The 12,332-nt window shown below is 31.9% G+C and overlaps 1 protein-coding gene and 1 long non-coding RNA gene across 2 annotated transcripts; one reads left to right on the top strand and one right to left on the bottom strand.

The window, feature by feature from the left end:
* Positions 1-3,365: 3,365 nt before the first annotated feature.
* Positions 3,366-4,038, bottom strand: LOC143051421 (uncharacterized). Its single transcript, XR_012970761.1, has 2 exons — positions 3,686-4,038; positions 3,366-3,435 (listed from the first exon to the last, which is right to left on the bottom strand). It is a non-coding gene; the product is annotated as an uncharacterized LOC143051421 (long non-coding RNA).
* A 5,704-nt stretch (positions 4,039-9,742) lies between these two features.
* LOC143051424 (uncharacterized) lies at positions 9,743-11,223 on the top strand. The gene is made up of 3 exons (XM_076224326.1): positions 9,743-9,986; positions 10,184-10,547; positions 11,147-11,223. The coding sequence occupies exons 1-2, from the start codon at positions 9,770-9,772 to the stop codon at positions 10,534-10,536; spliced, it is 570 nt and encodes a 189-aa protein (XP_076080441.1). The 5' UTR covers positions 9,743-9,769; the 3' UTR covers positions 10,537-10,547; positions 11,147-11,223.
* The last annotated feature ends 1,109 nt before the right edge of the window (positions 11,224-12,332 follow it).

Raw genomic sequence — 12,332 nt, 5'->3', positions numbered from 1 at the left:
GTGGTTTTGCTGAAGTCTGCATACAAACCTATAGAAAAATTATCATTCGTTGAACATTTAATTTAATTTTTGCCCACGAAATCCACGAAAATTGGTATCCAACGAATAATAATGAATCAACAGTAGTTTACACCGCTGGTGTTCCCGTTTGAATGGTTGAACAGTAGTATTTGTGGGTCCTTAATAGCTTAAATTTCAGCTTGAGCCAAGACTCCGCGTTGAAGGTCGTACGCTGATCTACAGTGGTTTACGTTTACACGTTAGATCAATATCTATCTCATTGGAACTCATAGCACATCTTCCTGTTTCTATCTAATCATTAAGATTTAAACACTACGTTGATTGACATACACTTATTTCGGACAATTTCACATATAATGTATGTTTCTTCAGTTCACACGTCGCTGTCAGTATAATGAAAGTTTATGAGACTGTTCGACATTAAATCAGTTATCAAAACAGGTATAACACAGCCTAAGATCGAGCATGTAACTATCACGAACGAAGGAAGAGATTATGTTAGATAAAACAAATTGTAAGTGTTTGCTGTTGTAAACCAATTGTGAATAAAGTCAGTGTAAATTTGGCAATGTCAACTATTGCATTACATTGAATTGGTTTACAGATAAAGGTACTTTGTTATTTTATGAGTTTACTGTTACGACAGAGCAGATTGGGAATAATTAAATCATAGTTCGAACAAAGTCAGAGGAAATTAAAATGCAAAAAGTACTTAAATTATAAATTCCTTAGAAACATAATTTTCTCAAATGCAGTAGCTCTTTATCTCATGTATTGGTTCGTTTAAAATATTGTTGAAACTGATATGCCCCCTCGTGTCATGAATGCATCACGTATATAAAATCAAAAGCGATTGGATATGAAACAAATAAACGATAGATACTTCGAGTCTATTCTACTTGATTTATTTACCTGTACAAAGATCGGGTCTGGGCAACATTTATAATGATGTGATGTCATTTTCATATGGTTTAACGGGGACGTGGCTAATTAGTTTGACACAGCTTAACCGAATCGGAAACTAACTTAGACAACCGCAAGGCAATTTAATTGACTAGTATTACATTAACTTGATATGGGTTTAAACGGATTCTTTTTTTAATTGTTGTTAATCCTTGTTTAATAAAATAGAGACAGGCAATGGGGAATGTGTCAAAGCGAAAAAAAACCTGACCATAGAGCAGACAACAGCCGAAGACCACCACTGTTAATGTTCATTTATCTTGTTTGAATAGTGTGAATATCACTTGCCCGTTTAAGTTAAATAATGGTTACAAGTGTAACTCATGATGGAAATACTCTTTGTAATTTCAATACGGATACTTCCCAGACATGCCTTATAACCAAGAAGACGCAGAGACACAAATGTTTGTCCATTATCAGCATGCTAAAAACGTTTGTAACCAAGAAGAAGCAGAGACACAAATGTTTGTCCATTATCAGCATGCTAAAAACGTTTGTAACCAAGAAGAAGCAGAGACACAAATGTTTGTCCATTATCAGCATGCTAAAAACGTTTGTAAAAAAGTAATAAGTAACCAGTACTGACGTAGCTGTAGCAGTATACAGATTTCCAGCACTCACAAGATTTACTGTGGAAAAATTGTTGATAGGTTTTTGAAGGAATTCAGACTTTCAATGGCTTGGTTTACGTGACATATTAAACGCAGTTGGTCCTCGTGAAGCTGCTCTTCCTTTGTTTAATGCACTCAGTGGATGTGACACTGTGTCGGCATTTCGTGGAAGAGTGAAGAGGATAGCTTTGCAGCCAAGGAAAGAATTCCCGGATGCAACGCACGTTTTGACCCACAAGTATGAAGAAGCAAACATGGACATCATTGGAGCATTTATTTGCATCATGCACGACTGACAGAACAACGTAAACATATGTTATTAGCGAGCCACCATTTGAATTGTTTGCCCGAAAACAGTGGCTTTATGATTTTATTCCGCCTTTTAAAAAAGTGATAACAAAGAGCACTTTAAAAAAAACAACATAACAACAATGCAGCAGTATACTAAAAAAACCGCGTAAAAAGGATTTTACCTTTTACAAATCTATAGTAACTACAATCATAAGATGTTATGGTTGAGTCATCCCTTAGTCAATGGTTATGGTATTTTGTTTAGAGAGATTCACCAAAATCTGCATTCAAATAGTTGTTCTGTAGAAGATGAGAATTAACAGACGAACAAGTGATCATTCTGCGGGAGTTTTCTTTTTGACAGCATGTTTGTTTTAAATTTGGAGGAGTATTTTGTTAACAAATTGTCGGCATTCTAACGAAACAGACAGTGTTTCTGCCCTTATCAACCTCTTCTACCATCATTTGCAAAGGAGTTCTGGTATACATTTTTTAAAAGCAAGATGATTTAAGAAACCAGATAACTTAATTGTACATTCAGACATATTGATGATATGCTTTCCATTAAAAGTCCAAACTGTTCTGATCCAAAACCATATCCTCCAGAACTGAATATTAATGACAAAACAGATGACGCTTCCTCTGCTCCATTTCAGACTTGTATCTCAAATATGATATATGTGGTCATCTTACTTCTATAATCGTTGACAAACGAGACTATTTTAATTTTTTAATTCTTCTGTTCTCTTAAAACGAAACATCGGTCTTATCTATATTAAAAACAAGAAACACAATTTACGAAGGGAGGATTTCTACTTCACCATTTGGAACCATTGATATAAAATCTTCCTTATTAGCCTAACTCTATAGAGTTTTGAGCAATTTTTATTACATATCAAGGAACACAAAGGTTTTGAGGTAATGCATTTTATAAATTTCATGACATTTTTTTGCCTTAATAAAAATATTCTATTATTTGCTACGCTCAAAGAATTTAAATGTCATACATTGGAAAGTCACCTTTAGAATAAAAGTTGAAAATATAGTTGTGTATTTGCCATTTGAAAAGGAACTTTTCATTTTTTTCCCCATATTCGCAGTTTTCTTTTTAGTGATTTTACTTTCTATGTCAGAGATATGACATATGATCATACCTTAATATTTTGGAGTTAAACTTTACACACACACAATGATTATTGCAAAGTAGAATACATCTTTATTTATCCCGGCAGGGTAAACCTGTTTCTCTGAAGGTTTAAATTGTATATCAAGGTTTGTGTTGTGTTTTAACTGTTAGAGCAATTATTACTGTAAGGCGTAAGCTATAGATTAGTATTGATTTTGTCGTCGTTTTGCCTTATTTTAACCATTGACTTGTAAAATCTTTGAAATACTTAGGTAGAAATTTACTTAAAAATAATCATTAGACAACCAAAATCTCAATGTGTCTGTAAATCAAATTTAAAAAAAAATGAAGTCTGTCTAGAATATATTTATTTTAAAATTATACAGTTCGCAAGTATTTCATATCAGGTCTTCTTCGTGTTACCTAAAACGAGAGAAGACAATAATTAACATTTTCTGGATAATCTGTATGAGTAATAAAAACCTAAGATAAGCTTAAAGAGAAAGTACTGTATGACACGTGATCAATTCAAGCTAGTTCATTATTACTTTTTGATGCATGACCCTAACAAAAATTTGTCCAAATTATTCTTATTTAAGTGGTGAATGTGCTTACACGGCTAATACACAATTGTATGATATTTATATCATACACTAAAAAAATGCAAACTTACCTTTAGAAAATCTAATAGTATCCTTTAGCAGTTGATCCACCGACAACCCTGCTGCCCCCACTAACTACGCTGACTGGTCCAGTTACAATACCACCAATTGAACCTCCAATACCACCGATTGGACCAAGAAGTCCACTTCCACCTCCAACAAGACCACTCACACCACCGATGATACCTCCGCCACCAATAATACCAGCTCCCCCAAGTGAAACACCGTAATTTTGGTTGGTTACCCACCATGGCAATAAGGAACAACAAGTATTCAAACTACCAGGAAGGAGTGGTGCCAAGTTACAGTTCTTGTTGAGTTTAATCTGTCCTGGTGCACATTTCAAACTACATGTGCACCATGGTTGGCCTCGACCGACAAGTCCTGCAATTTAAACAAAACGTATTAACATCAAGATTTGATATTAGATGAAGGACATAAACATTAATAAATGAGCTGAAATTTTCACCAATGCAGACATATGAATATAAAAAAGAATATGTGGTGTAATTGGCAATGAGTTAACTCGCTAAGGATCAAATGACACAATATTTAGCAACTAAATAATATCGAACGGTTTCAATAATTGAAATTTGGTAAATTATTTTGAAGAAAATTACATGAAATTAGAACTAAAATATAAACAAAATTGTCATATTTGTTGATGCTATTGTTCAGAGCTATTTTGTTGCGGCTTTTTCCTTATTGATAATATAAATGGTCATTTAGAATGTACCTGTATTTAATCCAACGATCAATCCTCCTAAACCACCACCATTTAACAGAAGTCCACCACCACCGACAATTCCTCCAGATCCACCAATAATTCCACCACCGCCAAGGATTGAGCCACTTGTGATAACTCCACCATTTACAAGTCCTCCTAATAATGGACCTCCTTTGTTTAATGCCGAAACAGAGGCGACAAGCGAAACTAGGAGAAGAGTCAACATCATGATGGGCTACTTTGATCTGTAGAAGATGTGAAGTATACTCAGATATGCATGTCCTTTTATACTCTGTTTATTGTAAGACACATGATACATATTAAAAAAAACAGTGGTTTGATATATTATGAAAAATGGGATTTATATTATTGTGGTGTAAAAATGTGCAATTCATGCATATGTTGATAAAGCAGGTTTTATTTGTGGACAAAGTCAAATACATAACATGCAACTACCACGAACGTGAAAGATGACCTTATTAGAAAAAGAAAAAGCATAGTTCTCTCATGTCAGACAGGTGTAATTGACTAAAAAAATAAAATTTGTCAACTTTAAATATTGCATCATATTAAAGTGCATTTTACACGAAAGTAATTCGTTTTCAATTCATAACTATATTTATTTGACTGAACAAATTGAAGTTTATTTATACGTGCACTTAAAAGTGAACAGACATTTACAACAGATTTTTTGACGTACACTTGAAAGTAAACGCGCGTTTACTTTCTGCGTAAAGTAATTGTGTTAACTAAAAAATAATCTTCGTGTATCTGTGTAAATTTTCTCCCTTTTTTGTTAAAACGAATTTAACGTATATGAGTTTAAAATATAACAATTCATCAACACTTTTAATTCGGATTATTAATTTGTATTAGTTGCAAATTAATTTAGTGAATTGGTGAACAAAACAGCTAATTTTTGTATAGATAGATGACATATCTCTGACATTCATTACTGTGTTTAACATGTTTAATGTATTTTGCAATAAAATTCGTTTCAAAACCTCTGGATAACTTTCTGGGAATGTTTACTCTTTTGAAAGTTGTGTTAACCAAAAGATATTGACAATTTTCATAGAGAACATGCAGTTATTAGCAGTTTTTGTAAGTTCTGTTGTTTTAATTGTTGTTTTGACTTGTGTTATATTTTGTATGGTGCTAATTTGTTTTAAGACATGTGCTAAAAATAGCGTTACTAATACATTGTAATAATTGAATTTTGTGTTGAAACCATCTCTTGTAATGCATATCAATTAGTTTGTTTGATTTGCAATATTTAACGTGACATTATGTCTCTGATGAATTGAAGTTTGAAATCGTTTATTTTTGTGAATGCAGATTTTAAGCGTTGAAGTCTCTATTTGGTGCGACTTATATCATCTAAGAGGCAGTTGAGAGAAGTTAAGCGCTATATTCGAAATTTAATATAAAAATAATATATCGCGGAAAGTTTTATTATGAATAAGGCTGTTTAAATTATCAATTGAATTGTGTCAACCTTTCCATGAGGACGTTTTTTAGCTAACTATACAGTGTGATGTTTTGTCATTATCAAAGGCTTTCGATTGCCTTTGATAGCTTACATTCAAATTTATTGAACATTGGTGAATAGTTGACTCACTGCCAATAATAGCACATCTCCTTGTTTTAATATGATGTACATGTAATTATGTTAGAACAAAAGCATTGACTACAGATCTGTTTAAAAACAGGAAGTTATTTGTACCGGGTATTTAAACAAACATATTTTTTTAATAAACGCGCATGTCTTGATTGGCTATTATTAGTGTTGAACCACAAAAGTCAAAATGATTTAATCGCGTAGTGGAATTAACTTTATGTGGATTCTTATAAATTCTATATAACTTTTGGACTATTTCAAATCTTGGTTTTTTTCTCAAATTAATTCTTACTTACTTTCGATGTTTTCACACTATAGGCTAACATTGCTCGTGTGAAATTTAAAAATTGTTGGTATAAACATTGAACGACAAAAATGTGTGACGTATAAATATTCTGAAGTCAGACACATGAAGCAATGTGTTTTTAATTTAATAGATGCTATGTGTTCTGTTAAATTATTTCCTTTAAAATTGTAACACGGTTATGACTGCTGTACCCATATTTTTATTTATTATGTCTGTTTAGTTCACGCATCGTTGTAAATATAACAGAATTTAAAGAGACTGTTGTACAAAGTGAGAGGTTTGGCGCTATAAAACCAGGTTCAATCCACCATGTTCTACATTTTAAAATGCCTGTACCAAGTCAGGATTATGACAGTTCTTGTCCATTCGTTTTTTATGTGTTTTGTCGTTTGGGTTTGCCATGTGATTAAGGTCTTTCCGATTGGATTTTCCTCTGAGTTCATTATTTTATATTTTACTTTTTTGATATATAATGATAAAAGAGATTTATTAAATTGCGGTTTAGCAATGTGCAGATCATGCATATAATGATTGAAGAGGTTTTGTAAGTGAAAAAAGTCTAAAACATATCATGCAACTATCACGAATTAATTCACAAAATGACCTTATCCGATAAAAAAAAACATAGTTCGCTAAAGTCACCGAGTTGTAAATGAGTAAAAAATCTGTCAAAAATATTGCATCATATTATAATGCATTAAAGACGAAAATAATTCGTTTTCTTTTCTTTTCATTTCATTAGATTATAAATTTGTCAAAAAATGACGTTTATTTTATACGTGCACTTAAAATTGAACGGGCATTTACTTTTACCTGACTGTGTAAATTATACAATAAACCCCGTGTACATATGTACCTTCGAAATATTAACTTGTATCAGTTGCAAATCAATTTAAAGAATCAATTAACAATTAACAATTGATGAACGAAACAGCATATTGAGGTATGAATATTTGATATCTCTCTGTCATACTTTACTCTGTTTATTGTATTTTGCAAACATTTGCATATGAAAACCTAAAATAATTCTTTGGTGGTAGTAACTAAAAGATAAAGACAATTTCCATAGAGAACATGCCATCACTAGCAGTTTTGCTTAAGTTTTTTTGTTTTCATTTTTGTTTCAACTTGTAATATATTTTGGATTTAAGACATGTGTAACAATGAGCGTTACTAATACATTGTAATAATTGAATGTTGTGTTTAATCCACCTTTTGTAATGCATATCAATTGGTTTGTTTGATTTTCAATATTTAACGTTACATTATTTCTCTGATGATGGTAGTTTGAAATCGTTTATTTTCGCGGATGCAGATTTGAAGCGTAGCAGTCTCTATTTGGTGCGACTATTATCATCTAAGAGGCTGTTGAGAGAAGTTAAGAACTTTTCGTAGTTTATTATAAAATAAATAAATAAAAAGTTCGCGGAATGTTTTATTATGAACTAGGCTGTTTAATCTATTAACTGAATTGTGTAAATTTTTCCATGCGGGTGTTTTATAGGTGACTATACAGTGTGATGTTTTTTCATTGTAAAAGTCTCGGTTTCCTGTAATAGCTTATATTCAAATTGTTTGAACATTGGTGGACAGTTGACTCACTGCCAATAATAGCTCATCTCCGTGTTTTTATATGTTGAGATCATGTCAGAACAAAAGCATTGACTGCAAATCTGATTAAAACCAAGGAAGTTATTTCTACCGAGTATTTAAGCAAAAACTGATTTTTTAAATAAACGCGCTTGTTTTGACCGGCTATAATTTGGCACTTTTGTATCTAACATGTGGAAAACTCAAGATTTCGAGAATCAAAAGTCAAAAATCCTTTTAAGGAAAATTTTGATCGAATTTAATTGAAACAAATGTACAAGGTATCCCGTTAAATTAAGTGATGAAAAATGTCTTAAACTGAACAGATGGTTAATTATGTTAAATATTTTAACTTTTTATATGTCATAATCGTATGATGTCATCCTGATCATCGAAAAGTTAACATAAACTTAGAGATTGATGTATGAGGAAAATGTTTAATAACTATGGTTGACTCTGTCTAACCGCACACATTACATGATACTTCTTTTTTTTACACTATAGTACAGTTATTGCCGTTATCATGGATACCTTTCATGATTACGTACACTTTGCTGATGAAATCCTGACTTAATCTATCATCAAAAAATAATATTGATACGTGCGAGACGATAGAAAAATGTTGAAAAAAATCATTGCCTTTTTTTTTGTAAAACCAGTAGGTTTTCAATTTACTATGTCTAAACTATCTTTCCTTTGAGATTAAGATAGATGCTCTACTTCTGGTTAAATTAATTACATCTATCATTATAGTTTATGACACGTCAAAGTAATGTATTAATTAAGGAAAATTGACGTAAAAGTCGAATACTAACTGATGTCCTTATATATCAATTTATGTAAAATAAAAAAAAATCTATTTAGCTAAAATAGAATGTTGTATACAAGGTATGCATTACTATAGAAATAAGAGCTTAGTAATAAAATCCAGTCATAACATATTATGGTCCTGATATCGTATGTCAACATATTAAAAAAAGTTTTGAGTGTAAATTCTTAAATAGAGAGGTAAAATATGACAGCTGGATATAAAAACTCATAGCTCATGGCAAGCATTTATTACGACCAATAGACAAAGTATAGTACATAAAATACAACATATAAAACTAAAAACCTTGCAACACGAACAAAAAACAATCAGGGGTGATTTGGGAACTCCGGAAGGGTGAGTCTGCTCCATATGTGGCACTTGGTAGCTTTTCCAATATGAAATTTGAAAAAACTGTGAGTCGAACATATATCATTGGTGAGTAAAGTATTAGCTGCATACCCCATTATATTTTTACTAATAATGATATTGGTGTTTTCAGACTCGGTGATTTGCACTACTTTCTTACTCTTTGAATCAATTAATAAAATGTAACACTTGTTCTTTGTATAATATTCCATATTCAATGAAGAAATTTCTGCTTTTCAATTTCATACCAGATCAATATTTAAGGAAAGTGTACGTGGTTAAATTTATTCTGTCAAATAAAAAAAAACCTGATGAAATAAAAAACAAAATACTTTATCTGTACTATATTATGATGCAATATCTAACGTTGTTAATTTCATCTGTTCTCATTTACAACTAGCTAAAATCGGCAAGATATTTTTTTATCTAATACGGTCATCTTTCAAGTTCGTGATAGTTGCATGCTATATATTGTAAAGAAAACCCTGTTTAATCAAAATATGCACTATTTGCATAGTTTCAAACCACAATTTTATAAATCTCCTTCTTCATAATATATCAAACCATTTTTTTAGAGCCAGGTATCACGTGTTTTACAATAAATCTAGTATATAAGGACATGAATATCTGAGTATATTTCACCATCTTCTACAGATCAAAGTTACCCATCGACATGTTGACTCTTCTTCTGGTTTCGCTTGTCGCCTCTGTTTCGGCATTAAACAAAGGAGGTCCATTATTAGGAGGACTTGTAAATGGTGGAGTTATCACAAGTGGACCAATCCTTGGCGGTGGTGGAATTATTGGTGGATCTGGAGGAATTGTCGGTGGTGGTGGACTTCTGTTAAATGGTGGTGGTTTAGGAGGATTGGTCGGTGGATTAAATACAGGTACATTCTAGATGACCATTTATATTATCAATAAGGGAAAAGCCGCAACAAAATAGTTCTGAACAATAGCATCAACAAATATGACAATTTCGTTTATATTCATATGTCTGCATTAGTGAATATTCCAGCTCATTTATTAAATATGTTCTTCATCTAATATCAAATCTTGATGTTAATACGTTTTGTCTAAATTGCAGGACTTGTCGGTGGAGGTCAACCATGGTGCACATGTAGTTTGAAATGTGCTCCAGGACAGATCAAACTCAACAAGAACTGTAACTTGGCACCACTCCTTCCTGGTAGTTTGGATACTTGTTGTTCCTTATTGCCATGGTGGGTAACCAACCAAAATTACGGTGCTTCACTTGGAGGAGCTGGTATTATTGGTGGTGGAGGTATCATCGGTGGTGTTAGTGGTCTTGTTGGAGGTGGTAGTGGACTTCTTGGTCCAATCGGTGGTATTGGTGGTGTTGTCACAGGACCAGTCAGTGTCATTGGAGGTGGCAGAAATGTTGCCAGCGGACGAATTAGTAAAGGAGGATATTATTAAGTATATAAAATGTAAGTTGGTTTTTTTATATCTATTTTCGATGACATTTCCTCTTTAATTGTGAATTACTGACGTAAATCATCAACAATCAGATTCACGTATTTGTCTAGTCATGTTTCAGTTTTGAATGTTCGAAAAATAGAGGAATTAGATTGTTATTTAAAATTCCGTACAATCTTTGTTTTTCCCCTTTAAAACAAAATAGTAGTATTTGTGAACTTCCAAGTTAATTATATGTCTTTATATGAAACCAGATTTAAAATGTGAACAGTTAAGCATTTCTTTTATACTGTATAATGTTTTCCAGTATACATTTTGTGGGAGAAATCCTGAGCAATCCATATTATGTTTTATCAATAAAGAGATAATCAGGTGGTGTTTTTCCCTTAGATCGATCAGGAAATTAATATATTGAAATTATTTGACTTATGTTTTGTTAAATACAGGTGACAAATTAGCAAATGGCCAGTACTGCATTATTGTTACGTTTACTTTTTTGATGGATATATATTAACACGTTTAAGATATATGACCTACTTAAATTATCATTGGTAGAAGCATGGTAACATTTTTTTTTCATATTTTAATTGATGTTTTTTCCTCTTTGTAGTTGACAGTGATACGACACAGATATGGAAAGCTTGCAATCTGTTAAGTTCTTTTATAAATAAAATCATCAGAAACAAATGCATGTGTTAAGTTTTGTCCGTGTGTGGTTCTGTTAACAATCACAGTTTGCATGTTTGCTCGTGTAATTAGGTTTCCTCAAATATGACCTCTTCATGCCGAAGGAGTTACATGTAATGGCAAGCTTAAATGACAAATGACAAAATAAAAGAAATAGTTGAAATGTTTCATGCAGTTTTGAATCGGTGTTCGTTTAGCTTTACCGATTTATTTCTAATGAATAACGGTATTCTATCGTCGCCTTTTGTTATTCTACATTTAATCAACCACTTCCGGCGATATGTTGAGTTTCAAAAAGAAAACCACATCATGTTCAGCTGGAATGCATTTTCTAAGAAAGAAAAAGCGTAAACACAGTATAACACTAGTTGAGTTTGATATCTGTGAATGTTTCCACTAAGAGGATTTAACTGGCTTTGCATATTACAGACATTCATATACATATTCTTTAAATATTCTTGATTGTTAAACAACTATATCTTCCTACGAAACTGTTGTCACATTTGTGACACTCAGAAGAACTTATACAGTTTCTAGGCTTACTAACTGCTTTAGAAAAAAAGCAAAACAAAGATGTGAAACCGGTTATAGAAAAATGTAAAAAATTAAAGGACTTTAGGAGCATTTTGTAATTCAATTTTATTTCTATTTTCACTAGTGTGGAGACAGAATTCAATTTAAGGTATATATAAATATAAATATACAGAAATAATGACACCACATGTTTGTGGCATAACATCTTGACCACAAGTTTATTGTTTTTTTGTTGAGTATTAAATTTATATTATTAAGTTTCATTTTGTTACATCTTGTGATTAATTTGATTTGGCAATCGCCAATGGTAGCCAACAGGGTTAAAGAACATCAGTTGTTCGACCTGTTAGTCAAATGCGTTTTGCTTAAATATACCTTTTCACTTTTTTGGTCCTTTGGAAAATGTTGTTTGTGATGTATTAAGACCCTTCCACGATGAAATTTGTTTTATATGCACACGTATACAAATTGCAGTTAGTTTTTATCCACGCAATCATAGGTTTGAACGCAGGTTTCAATTTAGACTTGTTTATATTTTTTCGTTTGGGATTGTATCATATTTTCCCTACAGTTTA

Source organism: Mytilus galloprovincialis, chromosome 11, assembly GCF_965363235.1.
Source record: "Mytilus galloprovincialis chromosome 11, xbMytGall1.hap1.1, whole genome shotgun sequence".
NCBI lineage: Eukaryota > Metazoa > Mollusca > Bivalvia > Mytilida > Mytilidae > Mytilus > Mytilus galloprovincialis.
The sequence above is the reverse complement of the archived record's forward strand: the minus strand, read 5'-3'. Positions and strand labels throughout refer to the sequence as shown.

Coding starts and splice junctions, on each gene's coding strand:
- LOC143051424 (XM_076224326.1), top strand. CDS start 9,770: ATGTTGACTCTTCTTCTGGTTTCGCTTGTCGCCTCTGTTTCGGCATTA. Junction 9,987..10,183: donor GGTCGGTGGATTAAATACAG/GTACATTCTAGA, acceptor TCTAAATTGCAG/GACTTGTCGGTGGAGGTCAA.